Below are 25,807 nucleotides of genomic sequence, written 5' to 3' on the forward strand. Positions count from 1 at the left end.
CTGAAACTCATCCACAGCCTCTCCTTAAAGGTTCAGAAACTGCTAGGAGATTCAGTTTCCAGCCTGCAGTTTGTTCTTATGGCTTGGAACAAAGCTGAGGGTGTTGGTTGTTGTCATCCCTTGCTTTGGGATGCTTCTTAGCTTCCCACGAGACTCATTATAAATGCCTTGAGGGTTCAGCTCAGGAACTTAACATGCTGAAACCAGCGTGTCAGCACCTTCGAGGGTTTTTGAACTGTTTTGTCACCATTACTCTTCATTTGAAGTGTGGACACCCCTGAAGCTCCAGAGCTGATAGCATTGTGGTGTTTGGAATTGGGGCCTCCATGTCCTAGAGCTAATAGCAAATCTAAACAATTCAGTTTGCTTCCCTGTGTCTTTCAAAATTGGTTTTATTTCACTGTGGAACTAGCTTCTCAAGCTATGATACCTGAATTGTCATCATTGGATTTCTCCAGATGGAACCTGTGGAGGGTGAGGACCACATCTCACACATATGCATGGAATGTAGTTCCTGGCATATAATACTGCCAAGAAATTTCATTTATCGAGTAATGTGCGATGATTATCCCTGGGAGAAAGTAAGTTGGATTCTTATGGTAGCTTTGACTCACTTTCCCTGTCAGTCTATCAGGCTTGTTTTTGCAATGTAGATCCCTCCCACGTGGCTCAAAATCAGGAAGTACTAAGAACTACAGATGAGAAAATGTTGAAAATTTCCGACAACTTAGTATACCCCTTTAGAAAATGCCAGAAAGAGGAGGAGACTGTTCTGAATACACAGCCTCCAGATTCTTAGCGCAGGAACAAGGGAACACACAGCAATGACAGTGGGGAAGGTCACTTGAATTTCTCACCGTGGGAACAAGGAGGTTGTAACCCTTAGCATTAGGGATACTGTCCAAAATTCAGGTTCTCACATGGTCTTGATTTCATGAGTGAAGGGGTTGAGGCTTGGGGGTCAGTCATGTGTTGAACAGTGTGATTTTGAAGGGTAGGTTGGAGCCCTAAAAGTAACAGCAGTTCTGCCTGGCAGTGCTAAGCAAACTTCTGGTTGTTACTCCGCAGCCCTGGCTGCCCCTTCTGAGCCAAAGGTTGACCTTGATGCTCAAAAGCTTTGTGTACCCTTGCTCTTGGAAACACACCTTCTCTAGAATTGCAGTCTTCTGGGAATGGGGCCAGTGCTTGTCTTAGCCAGGAGCTCGGCTCTGTTTGGCACTGAATCTTATATGTGCTATTTCCTTAAAGTACCTGACTTAGGTAGGATTCAGGGGAAAGGGAGACCTTTAGAATTTTGCTGCTTTAAATAGGTGCTTTGTGGAGATGGCAGATGTGTTTAGTTGCTCTGGTAACCAATTCAGTCTCTTCTTGGTGGCCAGGTGGTATCCAGCATCTAATTCAGTACATGAGCTTTTAGTGCCCAGCTCCTGAGCACCAGACTTCTTAGCAAGCAAGACATGAGGATTCCCAGGGTTCACTTCTTACTGGGAATAACTCAGCTGGCTGGTCCTGCTGGGGACTAGATGAATTGTGAATGTTAATTATACTGATTAATACAGTGGTCTTGGTAACAGACTTGTAGCTGCTGTAGAATCTGTTTATTTCAGGTTTGTTAACAGAAAGGAGACCACATGGGTTGGGGACATGGTGTTCTCGGTGTAATAAGCTGTATTGTAAGTCCAAGGAAAATGCAGCCCGCAGGGGCTGACCTTATGGCATTGTTTCCCTAGGATTTCTCAGAGGGAAACCACTCAGAGTGGTTTCTGTCCTTGTTTGCCAACTGAGAATGAATGGAGGTTGGCAAAGGCTCGGTTCTTAGTGGAGGAGGGGTGAGGTCAAGGACGTTTCCGGATCATAAAGGTTAGAAAGAGAGGACCTGTTGGAGAAGCACCTTATTTGCTAGTTTATGTAATTAGGAGTAGGTAGTTGATGAGATTAGTTTCGGCCCTTGCATTCAGGAGCAGGAGCCCCTCCTGTCTGGGGAGTAGGGGTTCATAATATTGTGCATTCTTTTCTGACTCCACAGGGAAGGGATTAGCTGAGTGCTGGGCATGTTTGGAATGAGAGCACTTTGCCAGTTTTTCATAAATTTTGGATCAAGACATTGTAAAAATACATAGTTTTTGTCTTCTTCAGACAACCTCCTTGCCACGGTCTCCTACCCTCCGTGGGTCTGTCTGACGGGCTGTTTACAATGACAGATGGAATGATAGTAAAGGTAGAGTCTCAGCTTCTGTGACTCACTTGTTTTAGCTGTGAAAAAGGCATATCTAATCCATTTGTTCCCTGTGTTCCTTGAATCACTTTATCAAGAGCCTGGTGAACTCAGTATGCTGTGTTTGCTTTTTCAGACTCTGCTTAGGTTGTGTCTTAGAACAGTACTTCTCATGGAGTGGGGAGGAATGGAAGGTATCCATCAGAGGGAGGTTTACTTAAGTACCATAGATCTACTAACTCAGTCCTGCACGGAGGCTGAGCATAGACTGAATAGGAACAGGTAGAGGGCGGGCTGGCATCTTGAAACAGCTTCTCCGGATAAACTTGAAAGATCTCCGATTTCGAAGCACTCTTTTAGATTATATAATAGCAATGCTGCCTAAAACTGTTATGAAATCTGATATCGGGGTGATAACACAGGTAACTACCTATGTTGAATAATTTTGATCGTGGACAAAAATCTTGTGCCTCACGTGAGAGGTCGTGAAAATAGTCTCCCCCTGCAGCGGCCGTTGTGGGGTAAACCAACGGCAAAGGAAGACCTTTCTCTCTGTCTCTCTCTCTCACTGTCCACTCTGCCTGTCAAAAAAAAAAAAAAAAGAAAGAAAAGAAAAGAAAATAGTCTCCCCTTACTTCTCTTTGCCAAGGTGTTCAGAGTAAGCCACCGCCTGAAGTCATGTAGCCCTGTCAGCTTGGGATTGAGCTCCGTTTGTGTCCCGAGACCTTGGCTAGGCAATGAGGATGTATCAGTGAAGGGAGGTTCATACCCCATAGAACTGGAGCTGTTTCAGAAAGGCAGACATCCACACAACGATTTAGGGGTGAGGGAGAGTTGACAGGCAGCCTGAAATCCTTCCATGGATTCCGGCCCAAGAACCTAGAGTGCTGGCCTAGAATTAAGCATGTGGCTGTTTTCATCGAGCCAGGCCCTGAACTGAGTGCTAGGGATGATTGTTTCCTGGCCACAGTGGGTTGTCATTCCTTGCGTGTACCACCCCAGCAGTGTGCAAAAAACCTGATGAGGTCTGTAGGACAAGGAGGAATGGCCAGGCCTCCTCTAAGCCAACAGCATTTCCTCAGCCTTACAGTATTTGAAATGCTAGGGACGATCCTGATTCTCTGTCCTCACCACTTCTGATTGGCTAGGCTTCCTGGATTTGCTGGATTAAAAATCGGGTCAGAATATGAGTGCTTGTCTAAGTCACTAATTTATATTATGAATTCCTGGACTAAGGGTAATAGGAAAATTGATAAGACCATAAGAGGACATTTTAGTGAAATTCTGTATTCAAAGAAAGCACAGAAAATCTCAGAAGGGGTTGATTGTGGGCCTGATGAAATAGAGTAAAGACTAGAGAAGGAGGATTTTTAAAAAGACACAGTTGACTCAGATTGTGGAGCAAGTAGTCAGGCGTGCGTCTTCGTTCTGAGACTCAGAAAATTCCTTTATAGTCTCGAGGGGGTCTTCAGTATCACAGGACTGTCAAGTAGGACCCAGAGTTTTAAAAAGCAAGGTCAGATAAGGGTTTGCTTTATTTATACAGGTGTTAACATGTCTGTGTGCCTGAAAGGGCTGGTGTTTCACCTGAACGAATGACCAGATGGTCCCTCAGGGTTTGTGCAGTGTGCAACATGAACCGCAGAAACACGAATGAAATTTTGTTTGGGAGAAAGAATTAGGTAGAAAAACCTGACCGTTGAGAGGTGAGAGCACAATGAGCACATGAGTCTGTGTGAGTCCTGTCTTTCCTTTTGTGGAATCTGATTCTTTGGTACAACCACAGGCCAGGACCTCCCTGGGGGACTCTTCACCAGGGGTATTCTTGTTGTCGCTGCCAGATGTCTCAGGGGAGCTTGCTTTACGCACACTGAAAGATTGCTGAGCAAGGCTGCAGTTGAGGCCTCCTGTGCCGGACTAACACAGATTCAGATCCCATCAAAAACAAGGTCCCCATCCTCCCCGAGAGGAGTCAGGGCCTCTCAATGGCTCCGTTTCTAACTCTTCTCCAGCATGTAGAAAAGCCATTTTACCATGAAACCTATTAATGTATTGATAAGAACATCTCATGGTTTGCTCAATGATGTGTTAACACTGGGGTTGCCTAATCTAAGGGGATATAATCACATACCAATTGTTTTCATTTTCTCCACACACACACACACACACACACCCCACTTTAATTAATTTATTTGAGAGGCAGAGATACAGAGAGCTCCCATCTGCTGGTCCACTCCCGACGCGGCCAGAATGGCTGGGACAGAGCCAGGCCAGAGCGAAGCTGGCCCAGCGCTGGAGCTGGGAGCGAGTGCAATCCAGGTCTCCCACATGGGTGTCGGAGTTACCACCACTGCCCCCTGGGGTCTGCACGAGCAGGAAGCCGGTGTCAGGAGCCAGTGTCCGATGTCAAACCTCGGCTCTTCGATGCAGGATGCAGGTGTCTTAACCACCAGACCGAATGCCTGCCCTTATTATCTATTTTTAAAGAAGTCTTCTAAAATGACCAAGAGGAGACAAAAATAAGTTTTCTTAATGACCAGAAGGAGTTCAGACCTCACTTCCCAGACCTGTGTGCATCTGTTTTGCAGTTACATTCAGCTTATGAAACTATGTAGTTAAAACCTGCTATTTGGTTTTTGGAAAAATCCTGTTCTTAAAAACTATACATGGAAAATTTTCAACATTCATTAAGTATACTTCTTTTAGTGTTATTGAAATAGAATTGACAAAATTGCATGTATTCAAGGTGTATAATGTAATTTGGTTTTGTTTTTAAAGATTTATTTATTTGAATGGCAGAGTTACAGAGAGGCAGAGTCAGAGAGATAGGGGGCGAGAGAGAGAGAGAGAGAGAGAGAGAGAGAGGTCGGTCTTCCATCTGCTGGTTCACTCCCCAGATGGCCGCAATGGCCAGAGCAGTGCCGATCCAAAGTCAGGAGCCAGGAGCTTCTTCCAGGTCTCCCACATGGTACAGGGAACCAAGGACTCTACTGCTTTCCCTGGCCACAGCAGAGAGCTGGATCAGAAGTGGAGCAGCCAGGACTCAAATGGGCGTCCATATGGAGTGCCAGCACTGCAGGCAGCGGTTTTGCCCACTATACCACATCGCCAGCCCCAACATAATGTTTTGATATAGATATACATTGTAGAATGATTACAGCAGTCAGGCAAATTAACATATCCATCACCTCACAGTTACCTTCCCTTGTATATGTGGTGAGAGCAGTTAATGTCTACTCTGAGCAGATGTCCCAAATTCAGTGTATGCTATTAACGGTAGTCAGTGTGCTGTACATTCACTCTCCAAAACTTCTCCGTCTTAGAACCACAAGATTACACCCTTGTATCAGTACCTCTCCACCTCTCCTGCCCCTTAATTCTGGTAACCAGGCTTCTACTCCATTTCTATGAGTTTGACTTTTTCAGATTCCACATGTAAGTAGATCATTTAATTGAATAGTTTAATTAAACAGTAGTAATCACCGATCATATACTTGGATCCAGATTGGTTCAATAAAATTAAATAGCTTTTTTTTTAGAAGAAATTTTTTGTCAGGTATAAATGCATCAGTGGCCGGCGCCATGGCTCAACAGGTTAATCCTCTGCCTTGCGGCGCCAGCACACCAGGTTCTAGTCCTGGTCGGGGCGCCGGATTCTGTCCCGGTTGCCCCTCTTCCAGGCCAGCTCTCTGCTATGGCCTGGGAGTGCAGTGGAGGATGGCTCAAGTGCTTGGGCCCTGCACCCACATGGGAGACCAGGAGAAGCACCTGGCTCCTGCCTTCGGATCAGCGCGATGCACCGGCCGCAGCGCACTGCCTGCAGCAGCCATTGGAGGGTAAACCAATGGCAAAGGAAGACCTTTCTCTCTGTCTCTCTCTTTCTCTCAGTGTCCACTCTGCCTGTCCAAAAAAAAAGCATCAGTGACAAAATTTATCTTTTTTTTTTAAGCTGGAGCTCTTTGTATTTAATGTGATTCTTTTGTATTGGAAAATTCAGCTCCTCAAGTTTTCAGACATCAGAACAGAGGTGACTTGAAGAAGGTGCTTTTTTGAGTGGCATACCATAGGTGAGAAAGGAACCTGGTGAAATTTGAGTTACACAGAGAGAAGAAAAGAGAGAGAGAGAGAATCTTCCATCCGCTGCTGGTTCACTCCCCAAATGGCTGCAATGGCAGGGGCTGGGCCAAGCCAGAGCCAGGAGCCAGGAGCTTCTTCTGGGTCTCCCATGTAGGTGCAGGGGCCCAAGCACTTGGGCCATCCTGCACTGCATTCCCAGGTACATTGGCAGGGAGCTGGATCAGAAGTGGAACAGGGACCAGGTGCTGTGGCGCAGTAGGTTAATCCTCTGCCTGTGGCCCTGGCATCCCATATGGGCGCCAGTTCTAGTCCCAGCTGCTCCTCTTCCAAATTGCCTTAAGCAAGTCACTAGGCCCCCAGCCCTGTTCAGTGTTCTCATCTGTGAAGTGTAGGTGCAGCACTGAAAGGATTGCAGGACCTTTTGAAGGTACAGATCCTCTGTGAACTGAAAGCCAGCAGCCTTGAGGCAGATCACTTAAACTAGAAGGTCACAGGAATCTAGGCACTTGGGATCTGGGAATTTACAGTACTAGGAAGTGTGAATTTCAGACTTCTTTTTCAGGCAGCTGTAAGAAACCTCAACCCATGCTCTTTTTTGTTGTTGTTTTCTTTTCTTTCTTTTTTTCTTTTTCTTTTTTTTTGACAGGCAGAGTGGATAGAGAGAGAGAGACAGAAATGTCTTCCTTTTTGCCGTTGGTTCACCCTCCAATGGCCGCCGCGGCCGGCGCACCACGCCGATCCGAAGCCAGGAGCCAGGTGCTTCTCCTGGTCTCCCTTGCGGGTACAGGGCCCAAGGACTTGGGCCATCCTCCACTGCCTTCCCGGGCCATAGCAGAGAGCTGGCCTGGAAGAGGGGCAACTGGGATAGAATCCAGCGCCCCAACTGGGACTAGAACCCGGTGTGCCGGCACCGCAAGGCGGAGGATTAGCCTGTTAAGCCACGGCGCCGGCCTTGTTGTTGTTTTCACACCAGTGAGGCTTGTTCTTGGTTTGTCAAGAGTTAAACAAAATGTTTGCAAAATATGTATATCACTGATATTCAAGCGGTGTTATTTGTTGATAAAGTTGGCCAAGTAACTTCCTGTACAATATTTAATGTTGTCTTGGTTTTCTGCATAACGTAAAGCAAGAAATCTTTATCCGTGTGCTTTCTTGTAAATGGCTCTGGAGGAAGTCATAAGTGAGGAAAACCCAAACTTCTGTATTCTGATCTGGGAGGTACAAGATGGGGGCCGTCCTGTTGGCAGTCAGGAGCAGTGGGTGCCTCTTTCTTTGAATAGCCCCAGCAATCTCCTAGCCAACAATTCTTTCAGCTGACTTACTTCTTACCGGTCATCTCAGGCATGGGTGGAGAGCCTCCGGCCCGCGGACCCACGGACTGTATTAGGCCCATGGAATCATTTGGTCTAGCCCTGCTGAGGCAACTTCAAATGGGACTCAAAATTCAATAAACCTATAGCAGGCTAATTTGTAAGTTGATAATGTTATATTGCCCACAAATGAGGTTATAAACACCCACAGGGCCCTTGGCAGAAAAAAGGTTCCCCACCCTTGGTCTAAGGTCAAGATTTTACACTGAGACTATTGTCTAAAATCAAACATACACATCTCAAGTTAGAAAGTTAAGCAAATGGCAAGTACTTCTCTGAAATGAAAAATAGTTCTATTTTTAAAATGATTTGATGTGACTGATTGATTCTTTGAGTATTTTGTCTCTCAGTCTTTCCCTCTTCTAGAGGCCTATTTGTGCTGTGCTTTTAAAACCTGTGGAACTGCTTCCAGTCCAGCTCTCTGCTGTGGCCCGGGAGGGCAGTTTTTGGAGGATGGCCCAAGTGCTTGGGCGCCTGCACCCTCATGGGAGACCAGGAGGAGGCATCTGGCTCCTGGCTTCGGATTGGCGTAGTTCCAGCTGTAGTGGCCATTTGGGGGGTGAACCAATGGAAGGAAGACCTTTCTCTCTGTTTCTTTCTCTTACTGTTCTGTTTAAAAAAAAAAAAAACAAAACCTGTGAAACTGGATCAGGTATAGCTAATCTTCAGAGGGGTTTCACGTTATGTTATAGGCTGAAAGTGTACAGTCTAACTACAGAATGGATTCTGAAAGGTTTCAGTGACCCACTGATGTTTGGAAACAGTAACTCTTACTGCATGGTCACTATTTAACATTAGGTCTTTAGAGTCCGAGTAATTTTATTTAGTGTTGAATTTTGAGGGTGTTTCCCTCCGCTCTACCCATGCTTTAATGGGTGGTGATTGACAAAGCTGATAGGGTTTCTGTCTCATTAACCTTTGTTGGATGTTAGCCTGGGACTCAGAACTCTGGCCCTCGTAGACTCAGCTGCCACTTTCTAGAAGCTGCTTGAGGTTCTTCTGCGGCCCAGGTGCTGCTTGGCAAGGATTCTCCTTTTCTTTCCCCTGTGGTTGGGTGTGGCCTAGCCTTCCCAAATAATAAGCCGACTTACAGTGGAGATCCACCCGCTCACACAAATAGGTGAATTTGGTTTGAATTTGTAAAGCGTAATTGGCTTTCAACCTCACTTGAGCCAGACTTCTAGATCAAAGAAGAAAGAACTTTTCTTCTACATCACTTACCTTCCTTCTCAATAGGCTAAGCGATCATACAGATAGCATTTGCTTCCAGAATTCAGGAGACCCATCCTCTTTCTAGAGCTGGCCATTGAGTGCCTGCTTTTGGTGTTAAATTTTCTTCCCATAGAGGTTCACTTGAAGAAGAATATAGATATGCCTATTTATAAGCAATTGACAATTTTTTTTTTTAAGATTTTATTTATTTGAGAGGTAGAGTTACAGAGAGAGAGAAAGGTCTTCCTTCTGCTGATTCATTCTCCAGATGGCTACAGCGGCCGGAGCTGTACCGATCTGAAGCCAGGAGCCAGGAGCTTCCTTCAGGTCTCCCATGCAGGTGCAGGGGACCTTGCCTTGCCATAAAGTTTGTCAGTTAATTAACTGTGAACTTCATTTAAAATCCAGATTGGCTTTAGAAGGTACAGCAAATAAGGCTAATGGAGGGGTGGACGTTCTGGCACAGCAGGTTAAGCCACCTCTTGGGAACCCACATCCCATGTTGGAGTACCTGGTTCAAGTCCTGGCTACTGTGCTTTCCATTCCGCTTCCTGCTAAAGTGCCTGGGAAGCAGCAGATGATGACCCCAGTGTGCTTGGTTCCTGCCAGCCATGTAAGATAGCTGGGATGGAATTCCTGGCTCCTGGCTTCAGGCTGGGTCAGCCCCAGCTGTTGGGAGCATTTGGGGAGTACACCAGCAGAGGGAAGATATCTCTCTCTGTCACTCTGCCTTTCACCTAAATAAGTAAATTTAAAATAATAATAATTAGTTACAAACCTCAAAGGTGAACATAGTTACCTGGCTCAGTCTGTCCCTATCTATAGTCAATAATTGATGATTCTTATATTCTATAAACCAACACAAAATGGTGTCAAGGTGAAAAAAACAAGGTGCAGAATAATTTAGCATGCTGTCTTTTGAGTATTAAAGGAAAAATAAGAATGTAAATATGTATTTGCTTCTCCCTTTTTCTATTAAAAAAAAAAAAAAGCAACAAAGGGATAAACCAGAAACCAGTGAAAATGGGGCAGAGGGAGCAGAGTGGCAAGGATACAAACAGAAGTGAGACAGTATAACTTTAAACTTTGAGACCTATACTTTTTTTAAAGATTTTATTTATTTGAAAGGCAGTTACAGAGAGAGAGGGAGAGACAGAGAGAGGTCTTCCATCCTCTGGTTCACTCCCCAAATGGCAGCAACAGCCAAAGCCAGGAGCCAGGAGCTAGGAGCTTCTTCCGGGTCTCCCACAGGGGTACAGGGGCCCAAGCACTTGGCCATCTTTCACTGCTTTCCCAGACCATAGACAGGGAGCTGGATTGGAAGAGGTGCAGCTAGTCATAAACCGGCACCCATATGGAACACTGGCACCACAGGTGGAGCTTAACCTACTATGCCTGGGCACCAGCCCCAGACCTGTAAATGTTTTATATGTCAAAAATAAAGAGAAAGGAGAACCTTAACATTGCTCATAGGCACAAATGATCCTCATATATCAAATCTAACCTAGTATTTCTAATTGATTACGTAGCTGTCCAGAAAACAGTGCTTTGGATATACATCCCTTATAAGTCAATCCTAAGAACTTCCATGAAATCTGACACTTCACTCAGTACATTATGCTTAGTAGTACTGTTAGTCTTTTCATTTTGAAGCTGTTTTATGTGTGTTATAGAATAAATGAGTGGTGTTATTAGAGAGCAAGATTTTTGACTTGAGAAAAGAAATTCAAATAAGAAAATTAAGTTTTTTAAAAGGTCGTGTTAAATTTAAAATAGAAATGTCAATATGAACTCCTGAGTTAAACAAAAGGATGTTTTTCTCTTACTTAAAGATCCCCAAAACGCTGAGCCCTCTACTAGCAGTTAGCACACACTTTATAATCGGATATTAACCTCTAAATCCATTCCCCACTGGAAGATAGAAAAGCTCCTTTAAGAAATGACTGATACAAGTCTGGAGGAAAGAAAGAACATTAACATGCTATAATTTTTGGTAAAAAGGGCCCAGCATTGGGGCCCAGTGCAGGCATCCCAGCTGCTCCACCTCCGATGCAGCTCCCTGCTAATGCATCTGGGAAAGCAGCTGAGGATGGCCTAAGTCCTTGGGCCCCTGCACCCATGTGGGAGACATGGATGGAGTAACAGACTCTTGACTTCCACCTTGCTCAGCCTTGGCTGTTGTGGCCATTTGGGGAGTGAATGAATCACTGGATGAAAGATCACTCTGTGTCTCTCCCTCCAACTCTGCCTTTCAAATAAATAAATCTTTTTTTAAAAAGGGGGGGGGCAGGAAGTACTTAAATGGAATCATGTCAAAAAGACAGAAAAATCAGCTTGAAGGAGGTTCTGCTGGCCAAACTTGGAACAATATGAGCATTTGGTATGCTTAATGTGTGATTGAGTGTGACATGTTGAATAAATAAAAATATGAATGAGAAGTTAAAAGGAAAGAGGGTGAATAAAAGCTTGTGTTTACAAAAGAATTCCAGCTCAAAGAATGTGGATGGAATGGTAGAAAAACAAGATTTTATAACCTCCCTCTCCTGGCAGAATTGGTTCAGGCAACAATTATTCACAGATGGTAAAGTCCGTAGGGAATAGGGTACTCACATAATGATACTTGTCACCTAACAAATTAACCTTTACTTGCAAAAGACAAAATGTGCCTTTTAAAGGAGGAATCTGCTGGTCTCACTGTGGTTTTTGTTTTGTTTTTAAAGGTTTATTTATTTGAAAGGCAGAGTTACAGAGAGAAGGAGAGACCAATCTTCCATCCACTGGTTCACTCCCCAAATAACAGCAATAGCCAGGGCTGGGCCAGGGGAAGCCAGGAACTTCATCCAGGTCTCCCATGTGGGTACAGGAGCCCAAGGACTTGGGCCATCTTCTGCTACTCTCTGGGCCCATTAACAGGAAGCTGGATTAGAATTGGAGCTGCCTGGACTCGAACTGACGCCCATATAGGATGCCAGTGTCGCAGGCAGCGGCTTTACCTGATACACCACAATGTCATCCCCTGCTGGTCTCACTTTAACCAAGGATTCGATCCCACTGTCACTAACAGTGGAACAACATGATGACATGTGCCTCTCAGTGTGATGCAGAGTACAGTAGACCTTGTCATCTCTGAAGCGTTCTTGCCAGAGTTTTTATTTCCTTCTGATTACACTAAACCTCTGTTTACAGGGAAGAAACAGTCAGGAAAACAACCAAATGCATTAATGAACTCTGGTTCCATCCTGAGCTGAAAGGATGAGAGAGGCTGTTGGATCCACAGCTATAAAAGATACTCTTGAGAAGATGGGGAAAGTGTGAACAGTCTAGATATCTGATAGTATAGAATTATTGTTGAGGTTCTTAAATGTGGTGGTGTTGGTAAGGTTCTGAAGGAGAATATTGAGAAGGAGCATTTTGAAGGAATTTTAAATTGAATTTTCATTGTTTGCAGCCTTTCTTTTTCAGAACCATATGAAAGTATGTGTTTGTGTGTGTGTACAATGAAAGATATCTAGTATGGAAAGTGGAAGATTCAGTCTAGGTAGAGTGCATGCAGGTGTTCATTATACAATTTTTTAGATTTTTCCATGTTGAAAATTATTATAGTAAAGTTGGGAAAATAAGTGGGAAGTACAACAGTGGTAATGGTGAGGGAAGACCTTATAGTAGCACTAAAGTAATGAGTACATTCCAGGAACCAAGATTCCTTCACTTATACTAATTGTGTGAAACAACAAAGACAAAACTTAGACTCAATGATAATTCAGTGTTGGGAGAACGAGAGAGCTGGTTGGCATGTTTTATTTAATACCGGTTGTAAGATTTGGATGAGGGAAGCCTGGACCAGACAGGCAGCTGGTCAGGCAGATAGCTAAGTAGACAATGAAACAGGGGATGCATGTTACATTCCATCGTCAACTATGGTTTTCCCGAGATTACGATGCCCCTCTCTGGATCACTGGCATTGGCTAGAGTACTTGGGGAGATAAGGATTTTGTCTCATATGAAAAGAGGGGAAATAGTTGATAAGGGTAAAGCTGCTCTCTGGCAAAGATTTTCAAGCTATTTCTTGCTTTGTACAGTGGCTCACTAGCATGGGAAGAGGGCATGCCTTACCCCTTCCTCTAGCATTTGCCAAAGATCGATTGAGCCCCATTTTGAAAGGTTTCTTCTGCCTGCAGCCTTGGAGTGTAGGAGTGTGTGTGCGTGTGCATTCCTGTGTGCGTTATATCCTGTTACTGTTGAGATACAGAGAAGGGTAGAGTGGGGGAGGGAGATGTGTGCTGTGATTCGTCAGCCCGCTCACCCCCACCCCTGCAGAAACTCAGGCCCTTTCTGGGGAGACTGAGAACTTAAGAAACTTGAGCAGGGAGCAGCAGCTGAGACCTGCTGAGGCTCAGAAGACTGGTTTCTGCACAGGGAACGGAGGGCGGACCTGAAGGTGGCTGTGGCTTCGACTCTGTGGCCGGAGACTGAGTCTCTTGAGATAAGTTGTTTCCTGGTGGGTGTGTCCAAGGGCCACGTGTTGGGAAGGGAATGCCCTTCTTTAGGAAACTTCTTTTTCCTGATTGAAGTGAAAGATACTCAGACTTGTGTTTTTCTTGTACTGAGGAGTTTGTGTTTGTTGATAACTCTTTCTTTGGATCCATCTAAAATGGGACTCAGACTGGTCACTGGTAAGTACCAGGAAAAGGTGTTACAACTGTTCAGGCTGATTACCAAATCCTCTTCCTTTCCTGTGGAAGAGGAGTGGGCCTGGAGTGGAATCTATACAAAGAGAGAATAAATTAGCCAGAATATGTGTGAAAGAAGCAGGATCGCTTCTCGGTCTTTTGGCTAAGATCAAGTGTAGAAAAGAAGTAGGAAACCTGAAAGGTGTTCTAACATACTGCTTAGTAACTGGCCTTGTTAAAATTTCTAGCTTCTGATAATCACTTTTCTCCCCATTTGTTAAGTGTTAGCTAAGAAATATGCTTACCATATCTGTTTTTAAAAATGGGGTGGGGGGGGCAGGCAGCGTTGTGGCGTAGCAGGTTAAGCTGCCACCTGGGATGCTGGCATCCCATAAGGGTGTCGGTCAGAGTCCCAGCTGTTCCACTTCCCAGCTGTTCCAGCTCCCTGCTAATGCACCTGAGAAAAGAGCAGAAGATGATACAAGTGCTTGGCCCCAGCCACCCAAGTGAGAGACACGGATAAAGCTCCTGACTTCAGCCTGGTCCAGCTCTGGCTATTGCAGCCATTTGGGGAGTGACCAGCAGATGGAAGATCTCTCTCTGTGTCTCTCTCTCTTTCTAACTCTGCCTTTCAAATAAATAAATCTTTGAAAAATAATTTTTTTTTCTTTTCATTTGAGAGATGATTAGAGAGAGAGAACTCCCATCCTCTGCTTCACTTCCCAGATGCCCACAACAGCTGATTCTGGGCCGGAGCTGGGAACCAGGAACACAAGCAGTTTGGGTCCTCATGCAGGAATCAAGAGCCCAATTACTTGAGCTGTCATTGTTGCCTCCCAAGGTCTGCACTAGCAGAAAGCTGGCTGGAATCAGGAGCCAGAACTGGAACTCAAACCCAGGTGCTGTGATGTGGGATGAGGGCATCTTCACTGCGAGGTTAAACACGATCCCTAACCGTAATTGCTAAACAGGAAACTCTCTAAATGCAGTATGCTAGAGAGGACAGTGGAACAGAATTTATAAATTTAGGAATGTCAGTGGGGTTGTCAGTGAAGAAACTTAAAAATAGCCTCATTCATCTAACTGCTTAAGTAAAAACTGCATTTTTTATTCTATGTTCATACACTTTTTTTTAAAAAAATTATTTATTTGAAAGTCAGAGTTACACACAGGGAAAAGAGAGGCAGAGAGAGAGCGACGTCTTCCATCCGCTGGTTCACTCTCCAGTTGGCGGCAAGGTCAAAGTTGTGCCGGTCCGAAGCCAGGAGCTTCTTCCAGGTCTTCCCATGGGGGAGCAGGGGCCCAAGAACTTGGGTCATCTTCTACTGCTTTCCCAGACCATAGCAAGGAGTTGGATTAGAAGTGGAGCAGCCGAGACTCAAACCAGTGCCCATATGGGATGCTGGCGCTTCAGGCCAGGGTTTAACCCCCACTGCGCCACAGTGCCGGCCCCTATGTTTAGACTTTGTTTCTGTTTAATAAGGCTTTTTATCATTGATTAAGTGAAGGAATGTGTTTTTTTGAAGAAATTTATATTCTGTACTAAAAATTGGTTCAAGCTATAACAAATAAATAGGTAAATTTAGGAATGTCCTCAGAAGATCTATAACATACCAGAAGATGAATACTTTCCATTCAGATAATCCTCACCAGTAAGAAAGAGTGATCCTCTCACTTCTCAGGTGTGCTTTCTTAATGATTTGTTTTCCTAGTAACTGCTGTTTACCTATGAGTCTAATTCTTCACCCTTAGGAGGAAATGTTTCTGAGAAAATGAAAAGATATTAGACAGACATGTGAGATAACAAGTTTATTAAGATGTCTAGCCTTACCTCTGATTTCTTTTTTTAAGATTTATTTAATTATTTGAAAGGCAGAGTGAGAGAGAGAGACAGATCTTCCACCCACCGGTTCACTCTCCAAATGACTGCAACAGCCAGGGCTGATCCAGATCAAAGCCAGGAGCCAAGAACTCCGTCTGGGTCTCCCGCGTGGTGGCAGAGGCCTAACTGTTCAGGCCATCTTCCAGTGCCTTCCCAGGTGTGTTAGCAGGGAGCTAGATGGGAAGCAGAGCAGCTGAGACTCAAACTGGAGCTCCGATACGGGATGCTGGCTTTGCAAGCAGCAGTTAACCTGCTGCGCCACACTGCCGGCCCCCAGCCTCTGATTTTTCAAAGCCTAAGTTAAATAATATCTAAATAAGACTGTGAAGACCACATTATCTGGCATATTCCTAAAGGAATGGTGAAATTCTGTGGTAAAGCCATTAGCCTTGTTGTTCCACTGTGGGTGAAGATGTTTGTACAGATTTTTAAGAATTGTATTTCCTTACATAGATCTTTCATAGACTGGTGCTTGGTACTTAGTGGTACCTAGCAAATGTGAGGACTAAAAGAATATGATGCACTGTAGGGGTTATCCTGACCATCATCTCTTAGCCTTAGGGTCATAACGGAATCTTGGTGACTTTTAATTCTGGTTCAAGAGCTAGAGCACAAAATTGGATATGACTTGGGAAGCAGTGTAGCTAAGCATGGGAGTATATAGGCCATGTGTTTGTGGAAGTGAACTTCCAGTGGTTTAAAGAAGTGTCAGTTTTAACTAAACAGTAATGAGCAATTTTTTCTCCTCTGGAGGCTTTTGATCTTTTTGGATTGCCTGTGATCCCTTTTTTCTTGGTAATTTCTATACAACAATACTTTCAGCTCACTGTGTCACCAGACTTCCACTAAAATGTACAGCAACCCAAAGTATTTTAGTAGAGTTTTTTATTTACCATTCTCAGTATCACAAAGAAAAAAGTCAACCACCTTACCTGCTAAGCTGTTTGAAGAAGTGCTTTAAAATAGCATTTCAACTGGCCTGATACGTAACCGGGTTTGTAAGACGCAGCAAGTGGACTTCTGTATTTGGGTGTGCTATTTGAAGAATGGGTCAGTCTGCCCTTTAGCCTTTCTCAGAAGTGCTCGGTTCAGGCATGGAACACTGGTGTGCTTGTTGAGTTGTGGGAACGGCTGTTTATGGAGTGGTAAGTGCACAAGCAGAAAACAGTGCTGTAATAGAAGACTTTTTGACATTGAGATGGTTTTTGGACTTCAACCACCTTATTATCATCTCTTCTCCCCTCTTCCCAATTCTACAATGTATTTAAGCCTAGTATTCCTTGTCAATCTAGATTTGTGAAAATACTCGAAGAAATCATGATAGGAATTAATAAAAACAGAACAGCTTTGCAATCTTCTTTTGATTTTCTTTTACCTACATTCTCATACTTGACTTAAATGCAATGAGTCTATCCAGGTTTATCCTAGTTAGAAGGCTCTTATAGCGACCTGGTTTCATTGGAAAGAAAACATGACATCCCAGTTGCTTTGGACAGCAGTGTCTATATGTGTGCCATAAAAGTAGACAACACTCCTGGAGATACATCACCAAAGGAAAACCAGAGCTGCTAGCTGTGAAGACAACCAGGCAGGCTCGGAGGAAAGTGGGCGAGCAGGTGTATTCCGCAGCAGCAGTGGCGAGCTGGGTTCACTTCAACATGTGCTTGGGCTAAGAGAAGGCAAGAATAGACTGTCCCCATCCAAGTCATCGCCTGAGTTAACACTCTGCCCACTTAAAATGAGGACCATGTTTGTTCGAGAGTTGGAATGGTAGGTGGGGCTGCACTGATAAGTAAGCGCCGTGTAACACAGTCTAATATTTTTAGATGGGAAAGATTTTGCTAAGCTTTAGACTGCTGATGAGCTCTATTAATACGAGGAGAGGTTATGCCAATTAATTCAGTTCTTAGGGTGCTCGAGAGACACATTGCTATCTTGCCACAGTTGCCTGCCTCTCTCATGTGTGCACACTCTCTTTCTCTTTCCGCCCTCCTCTCTTATCTAAAAACCTGTAAATGTTACTGCAGTTCCCTCCCTTCACTTCCCATAAGTGGTGTTAGAGAACACGCCCAGAACCTTCTGGAAAAAGATGAGCAGGGAAGGGAATCCTAAGAGCAGTTTCTGAACAGACTGCCCAGGCCAGCAGCTGGGAAGCCTGTGGAGGAAGGGCCATTTCTGGACAGTGTGAAAGGGCAGGGATGGTGTCCTGCCCGTGCGTTTCTTCTGTCTCCAAAATAGCTGCGGGTTGTGTTGAGAGTCATTGCCTTGGTCCTGGTTGAATCTCTTCAGTAAGACACTCTGCTGACTGCAGAAGGCATGCCAGTGTGCAGTGGGAAATCCTGACCTGTGGCCACTTCAGGGACTTGGGTTTTTTGAAAGACAGTTGCGCTTTTGATGTTTAAGCTACTGAAAATTAAAAGTTTCAGCGCCAAACTTAAAAAGCTGCTTTGGGTGTACAAAGATCCTTATTGATCGAGTTCTGATGTAGCTGTGTGTGGCTTAGCTTGTATATTTATTATCTGTTTATCTTTGAAGCTTGATCTGGTCTTACAGAAAGGGTTTCAAAAGGTTCACATATTCTACAGGTGTGTATTGAATGCCTTCTTACGTGTATGAGCCTGGGCTGGATGTCGGGGTTTTGTATCTCCTTTCCTTAAACATGTTGTCGACTCTGCTCCCTCCTTCATTCACAGAGTTGCCTAAAGTAAAACACTTGCCCCATCCGATGTTGAATCGAGAGGCATTTTTAATAGAAGCACACCCAAGTTTGTCCTCTCAGGCCTGCTGCTCAGTGGTGGTATCAGTGTGGCTATTACCCAGTGACTGTCCTCTGCCTGGGTTCTTGGGGTAAACCATACCAGACAGAAAGGTGAAAGCGCAAGGCTGTGTTCTCTTCATTACTGCTTCCTTACCTGTGGACCAAGGTTTTAGTTTGTTCTCAGCTGCCTGGGCCTGATTCTTCCACTGTAGGCTGATGGTTCCCTATCTGGAGGGTACACTGACAGAGGGAGAGATTTGCAGCTAACGAAAGGGTTGTTTACTGTTCCTTCCTTGGAAGTGCTGTGAATGTGCTGCTGGCACTGCGCAGAGATTTTAATCTGTAATCGTTTATGTTTCCTGAGACATTTGCTAGACCTGGCTTAATGGAGTCTCCATGGCAACCTTTAGATTTAGTCAGATATTGAGGAGAATCTCAGTTTAGATTCTCAAACCATCCTATTCATTTTGGTGAAATTTATTTAAAAGTTTATTTTGTATTTATCAGAACTTAAAAAGGCATTCAGAAGGAAGATTTAAAACATGTAATGGAAATATTTTCATATACTTTCTTAACACCTGTTAATTTATTTTTAAATAATATTAATTGCAAGCTATTTGCTTTTTATTAAAGCCAAACTTCCAAGTATCCTTCCAACAATTATCTAGTTCTGGTTTATTTCATTTATTTTTTTTTTTTTATTTTTTATTAAGGGCCTGCATTTTGCCCTGCAGTCCGCCGGGCAGCTGAGCTCAGCCCTGTCCCCAACTCGCCATCTTCAGTTTATTTCATTTAAGAAAGTTTTTTTAGTACAGTTTATCATGTCATTATTTCTCTCCTTCCCTCAGATAAGGCCTAATTAGCTAGAATATGGTATGTATGTCTTTCAATTTCTTATTCATCAGCACATTCTGGTATTTTAATTTTTTACTGGGTACAGAAGGTTCTGGAGATACCAAATTGTTTGTCTGAAGTATGGACATATGGTTGGACTCAGTATTGGCACCCTGACGCCTATCACTATTTCTAGACATCTCTTCATAATCCTTTCAAAAAGCAAGACCATTGCCAACTTTAGCCTAATACTGTGCTACAAGAGAATATTCTTGGGGGGGAGGGCAGAGCTACCATAAAATTATATCTAGTCTTTGGTAAAGTTAGGAGAAGCGTAAATGGATCAAAATTAGAGAAAAAAATTAATGGAAAGTAAGAATTATTTTTCAAATTAGACAAATGCTAAAAGAAATTTGATCTTTTTTTTTTATTTTTGACAAGCAGAGTGGACAGTGAGAGAGAGAGAGACAGAGAGAAAGGTCTTCCTTTGCCGTTGGTTCACCCTCCAATGGCCGCCGCGGCCAGTGCACTGCGCTGATCCCAAGGCAGGAGCCAGGTGCTTCTCTTGGTCTCCCATGGGGTGCAGGGCCCAAGCACTTGGGCCATCCTCCACTGCCTTCCTGGGCCACAGCAGAGAGCTGGCCTGGAAGAGGGGCAACCGGGACAGAATCCGGCACCCTGACCAGGACTAGAACCCGGTGTGCCGGTGCCTCAAGGCAGAGGATTAGCCTGTTGAGCCACGGTGCCGGCCAAGAAATTTGATCTTAAGTCAACGCTCTCCACTGAAATCCTGCTGAAACAACTGAGATGGGAAAGTAGTTGGTCTACAGGGAAGAGTCAGAGAGTTGCCTCCCCCCCCCACCCCCCATCCTTGGTAGGCAAGTTGCTGGTTTAGTAGTAGTCATGTGATGCATAATGTTGGCTTTTAGGGAAGATATTGTAAGGCCTTTAAAAGTACAGTGCTTCATAGACTCCCCTTGTTGTATGTTTTCAACTTTTTGTCTTTCTCCTGTAGCAAATCCAGTTTGCTGATGACATGCAGGAGTTCACCAAATTCCCTACCAAGACTGGCCGGAGATCTTTGTCTCGCTCCATCTCTCAGTCCTCCACTGACAGCTACAGCTCAGGTAGGCGTGAGTTCCCATCCTCCGATCTCTCCTACCTGTTCACTACCCTGCTCTTATCCAGAATCTAAAAGCACCCCATGTCAGGACTGCCCAGGTGCTGAAAGCTATTGGTGTGCTCGGACAGCTTCCCTGACTATCTCAGTGTGTAGTCTGTGAACAGTGCCCAGTTGGTTACGCTGGGCCAGTTCCCATTCCCACATGTATGCCATCCACGTTTCAGAATGGCTGACAGAACCGTCCTTGAAAAGGAAGTATAGGAGCAAGTGTTGTGGCACAGCAGGTTAAGATGCTGTCTGCATCTCATATAGGTGCCAATTCGAGTCCTGGCTGCTCCACTTACTTTCCATCCAGCTCCCTGCTAATGTACCAGGGAAAGCAGTGGACAATGGCCCAAGTGCTTGGGCTCCTGCACCCGTGTGGGAGACCCACATAAAGCTCTTGGCGTCTGGCTTCGACCTGGCCCAGCCCTGGTCAATGTAGTCAAGGGGAGTGAACCAGTGAATGGAAGATCTCTCTTTCTCTGCCTTTCCCTGTCTCTGTGTAACTCTGCCTTTCAAATTAAATCTTTAAAAAAAAATAAGAAGAAGAAAAGGAAGTATACTAGGAAGCTTGATTTCTTGGTAAAAGTACACCCTACCATCTGTCTTTCTCTTTCTTGTCCACAAAATTGCTTGAATTTTAACAATAAATACTGGTACTTTGCCTTCTTTTATTTGCTTAGTTACTCGTTATGTTGAAGTATCCCCTTCTGTTAATCCGTGATGTGGGAAAGATACAAACCACCATAAGTAATGAGACCTCAGCCCGCTTCTTCTTTTTAGTTCCCCTCCCGTCTTGCCTGTCTGTAAGTAAAGTTACATCTGGTTTGAGCTGTGCCTTTGGCAACCATAGAGGGCATGTTAGAAAATGAATGTGGAAGAGGATACAGAACTTTGGGAACATGAAGGGGGGTCCAACCCGCTCATTGTCCAACTGACGGTCATTGTTAACAGATTTAGAGGCTTGCCCAGGGTCCCAGATTGCTATTCACCTCAGCAAAGAGATTTAAGGACTGAGCTTGAGGTATCTAGAATGTTAAAACACACACACACATACCTTACCTGTGCCCCTGATAACCTGATATAGACCAGATGCACAGATGCACGTTAGTGACAGATAGAGAGGCTTAGCTCCAAAATCAACAAATGTGTGGGCATTGATGTGCAAGAAACCACTCCAAATATCATTGTCATAAAGTATAAGGTATCTTGGAGCGAAAGATCAAAGAGGTGTGAGTGGTAAACAGGCTAGTTATAGCTAAGAAAGAAGGAAAGTTACTTCTGAAAGAACCAGTTAGAAGAGGGAGAAAGATGGAAGGAGTAAAAAAGACTTCGAGGAAGTCTTCAAGATCATGATGGCCGTGTCATGGAAACCTGTTAGAGCGATTAAAAACAGCTGAGTGCTGTGGTTCAGCCGTCTCGGCAGGCAGGATGGCCTTGGTGGTCGTGTTGGGTTAGCTGGGCAGGAGTCTGGGAGAGACCGCAGGAACAGCAGTGACAAAAATACTCAATCCAGGGAGGAAAGAGATTCAAGAGGTGAGGCATAGATGTTGTTCATCTGCTTGCAGATCTCTCTGTAGGGTATTTTTAGCTTTCATGTGAAGCTGCTTTTTTAAAGTTGATCATTTCGACACACTTCCTGAGAGCTGGCAGTCGAACCAGAGCGGCTTGCCTTTGTGTCGTGGCTTCCCTTCTCTACATTCCGTGAGTGCACACCTGCTGTAAACTCTTGATGTAGGACTGTCTAGTCGCATTCACGTTTACTAGCAGTTCTCAGTATGGGGTCCTCTGACCAGCAGAACCTGGGAGCTTGTTAGAAATGCTGACTCAGCGGAAAGCTTGGTGGGGCCTAGCAGTCTGTTTTAACAGACCTTCCGTGTGATTCTGAAAGGTGCTTAAGTTTGAGGCCAGGGATCTGTAGAAATAGCATTCTTTTTCTGCCTTGTGGTGTTTTTCCAATTTTGCCATTTCTGGTTCCAGTCCAGCTTGGGACCGAGTTACCTCTGTTGTCTAGGATCACTACAAGGGGCGGATCTGTGGCGCCACAGGTAGTGACAGCAAAGTAGCATTAGGGTGAGTAAAGGAACTGCAACACCGAAAGACCCACCAGCTTCATTCATACCTTCTAAAGTCCCTAGAGTAGAACTGAGAGTGACGTCCAAGGTAGCTCCAATTAAGGCTGATCGCTGAAGCTAAAGGACACTCCCTTGGGGACTGCACTCTGGGGAGCTAGGGCCATTGAGGTTTTTCTAGCCTCTTCTTTCTTTCCTGGCTCCAGCTGCATCCTACACAGACAGCTCTGATGATGAGGTCTCCCCCCGGGAGAAACAGCAAACAAACTCCAAGGGCAGCAGCAACTTCTGTGTGAAGAACATCAAGCAGGCAGAATTCGGACGCCGAGAGATCGAGATTGCGGAGCAAGGTAAAGAGCGGGAGTGGGTGGCGGCCCAGGAACGGCCCCCTTGCTGGGCCTCAGGGTTTGCAAACAACTCAGGGCTGGAATGCCAGCTCGAAAGCACCCTGGGAGGAGACAGCAGGCGGGGCTTTGAGACGAAGGCTCTCTCCATGGAGCTAGAGTCTGGGCTCTCATTCTTGTTCTCCCTTCCTCCTGCTCTCAGCGCGTGGTAGTTACACACAGAGCAGCTTGTTTCTCCCCACCATGGCAGCAGGTTCAGAGATCTACACTGCCGAGTCAGCAAGTCCTGGATTGCTGTGTGGTGTCACTGATGGGGATCTGACTACATCTGCCAGTCACAGAGACCCGGATCTCCCAGAAGCAGCAGCTGGTGTGGGAGGGTGCTAAGCTAAGGATGTGGTGGCCTAGGGTCTTGTTTGGTCCTGAGCACCCTCTGCTGGAGCAGAGTGGAAGTCACTGGTGCTCAGATCTGGGTTTCTCTGTCCCACTCCACTCCCCTGAGATCCCTGTACTCTGATTGTTTTCCCTTGAAGGCATGTTTTATACTGAGAAGGAGGAGAGAAACCAAACAGATGGCCAGGGTAGGGTAAACCAGCACGGAAACACAGAAGCCACGTTGCTTCCACTGAGGGCAAAGTTTTTTTTTCGGGCCTGATGATTATGTGTAGAGTCCATTGGCCAGTGCCACAACTATTTCCCACTCCTCCCAAATGAATGATGAGACTCACTCTCCGTTTTGGTCAGGTTTGAGAATTTGCTTCATTCTCTGTTCAGTCCTCTGCATATAAAACTGAAGCAGTAGAGGAAGAGAGAAATTGCAAATGACGCATGACAACTGTCCACGGCACTGCTGGTGAGGCTGCTGGTCGTCACGGAAACACACCTAGCAGTCTTCCACCTCATCTCACCCTATCTCAGCAGATCCAGAGCAGCCCTAGGTGTTGCCGGGGCAGGAGCCGATGATGCTGCTAAGTGCGGACCTAGCTCAAATCCTCTGTTCTTTCACAGACATGTCTGCTCTGATTTCACTCAGGAAACGTGCTCAGGGGGAGAAGCCCTTGGCTGGTGCTAAAATAGTGGGCTGTACACACATCACGGCCCAGACAGCGGTGAGTTTGTTAGAAGAGATGGCATTTGGGCTAATGAGGGGAAGAAAGCGGCAAATGGGTTTTATAGACTTGCTTTTCCTTTCCCATCTAGCCAGCCTCTAAACGCTATTAGATGGGACTGCCCTGTTATGCAATAATGGGGTTTTCTAACTTTGTGTGGGTAAAACAACTGTTAGAAAACCTGACTTAGGAAGATCTAGATTGGCACAAATAGGATGGTTATAAAAATTTTGTTAAGTCATTAAGACTTCCAGAAACATGTATCTTGGGTAGAGTTAAATACCAGTGTGCCGCCTGGCTGGGGTTAGAGCCTTTTGTGACTCTCTCACTGTAGAGTTGATGGATACTGCTTTCTTACTGGGGTTTGCTGCCCAATGCTGCATGGCCTGCCTCTTCCTCACCCTGTCTTCCTGCGCATCCACACAGGTGTTGATCGAGACGCTGTGTGCCCTGGGGGCCCAGTGCCGCTGGTCTGCCTGCAACATCTACTCAACTCAGAATGAAGTGGCTGCAGCACTGGCTGAGGCTGGTAAGTTCAGCTTTTCTCACCAACTTTGCCCTAAAGTAATGATCTAAACCTTTATGTATTGAAATTGTTGTTGCATGGCCATTTGTGTCCAGTGGTTATAGAATTGAGGGGTAGGCCAGCGCCGTGGCTTAACAGGCTAATCCTCCGCCTTGCGGCACTGGCACACCAGGTTCTAGTCCCAGTTGGGGTGCCGGATTCTATCCCAGTTGCCCCTCTTCCAGGCCAGCTCTCTGCTATGGCCCAGGAAGGCAGTGAAGGATGGCCCAAGTGCTTGGGCCCTGCACCCGCATGGGAGACCAGGAGAAGCACCTGGCCCCTGGCTTCGGATCAGCACAATGCGCCGGCTGCAGCGGCCATTGGAGGGTGAACCAACGGCAAAAAGGAAGACCCTTCTCTCTGTCTCTCTCTCTCACTATCCACTCTGCCTGTCAAAAAAAAAAAAAAAAAAAGAATTGAGGGGTAATAAAAATGAACAGGAAAACAATAGATGATAAAATTAAAGTCGTAGCCATGATGGGGTATTATATAGGCATTAAAAATGATCTTTGAAAAGAATATAATAACATAAGGAAATGCCCAGTTCTTTTTTCTTTTCTCTTTTTAAAGATTTATTTATTTATTTGAAAGTTAGAATTACAGAGAGAGAGGACAGAGAGAGAGAGATCTTCCCTCTGCTGGTTCACTTCCCATATGGCCACAACTTCCAGTGCTGTGCCAGGCTGAAGCTATTAGCCAGGAGCTTCTTCCAGATCTCCCAAGTGGTTATCAACGGCCCAAGTGCTTGGGCCATTATCCACTGGAAGCTGCATCTGAAGTGGAGCAGCCAGGACACAAACCAGTGCTTCTAGGGATGCCGGCATCACAGGTGGTGGCTTTACTCACTGTGCCATGACACTAGCCTGAAAGTGCCTGGTTCTCATGTTAAACTCTGTGAGCCATATACATATGAGCGCCGCTGAACTCCTTTCACTGTGAGAGAACACTAGTGAGAAATGCCGTATTTATTGCTGGCTCATTAGATTGTTTGGTATTTAATGGTGCGTTGAGAATGTATGAGTTTAGACAAAATAGTTTTCTTTGAGTACCTCCAGTTGTGACGGGATCCTCAAAAGGCAGCAAGTAATACTTTTGTTTTTCTTGCTATTCTTTCCTGATAAGTATTTATTGCAGAAAATATAGAAAGTTCAAAAAAAACCTCTAACCCACGGAGGTGATATTTGTTAAATTTGTCCCTTTTTTTCTATCTAAACAGTAATAAAATAAGTCTTAATTTGGACACTCTTTAAGCTAAATGTACTGTTTTCAAAAGTAATTGATGCCACTACTAACCTCGACAGCATCATTGGCAGTACTCATCCTGGATCCATTTGACTTGACTTTGCTACTTTCCTCATGTTGAACACTGAGTTGCATCAAGATGTTTGCTAATATAAACAATGCTCCAGGGAACAACTGTGCATTGATTTCCACTTCATTTTATCTCCTCAGCGTACAGTTAAAGAATAGCATTGACCCAAAGAGTCTTAAAAACAAAAATCCTTTTATTTCTTCACCAGTTATTTCTAAAAGT

At 44.9% G+C, this 25,807-nt stretch overlaps 1 protein-coding gene across 2 annotated transcripts in view; it reads left to right on the plus strand.

The window, feature by feature from the left end:
- Nucleotides 1–25,807, plus strand: part of AHCYL1 (adenosylhomocysteinase like 1) — a 43,385-nt gene that overhangs the window by 7,597 nt on the left and 9,981 nt on the right. For both annotated transcript variants that reach the window (XM_062191931.1, XM_062191932.1), the window contains exons 2-5: nucleotides 20,034–20,145; nucleotides 22,462–22,605; nucleotides 23,608–23,708; nucleotides 24,135–24,237. In XM_062191931.1, the coding sequence (XP_062047915.1) occupies nucleotides 20,034–20,145; nucleotides 22,462–22,605; nucleotides 23,608–23,708; nucleotides 24,135–24,237 (460 nt within the window). The remainder of the gene's footprint in view (nucleotides 1–20,033; nucleotides 20,146–22,461; nucleotides 22,606–23,607; nucleotides 23,709–24,134; nucleotides 24,238–25,807) is intronic.

Source organism: Lepus europaeus, chromosome 5 (assembly GCF_033115175.1).
Source record: "Lepus europaeus isolate LE1 chromosome 5, mLepTim1.pri, whole genome shotgun sequence".
In the NCBI taxonomy this organism is placed as follows: Eukaryota; Metazoa; Chordata; class Mammalia; order Lagomorpha; family Leporidae; genus Lepus; species Lepus europaeus.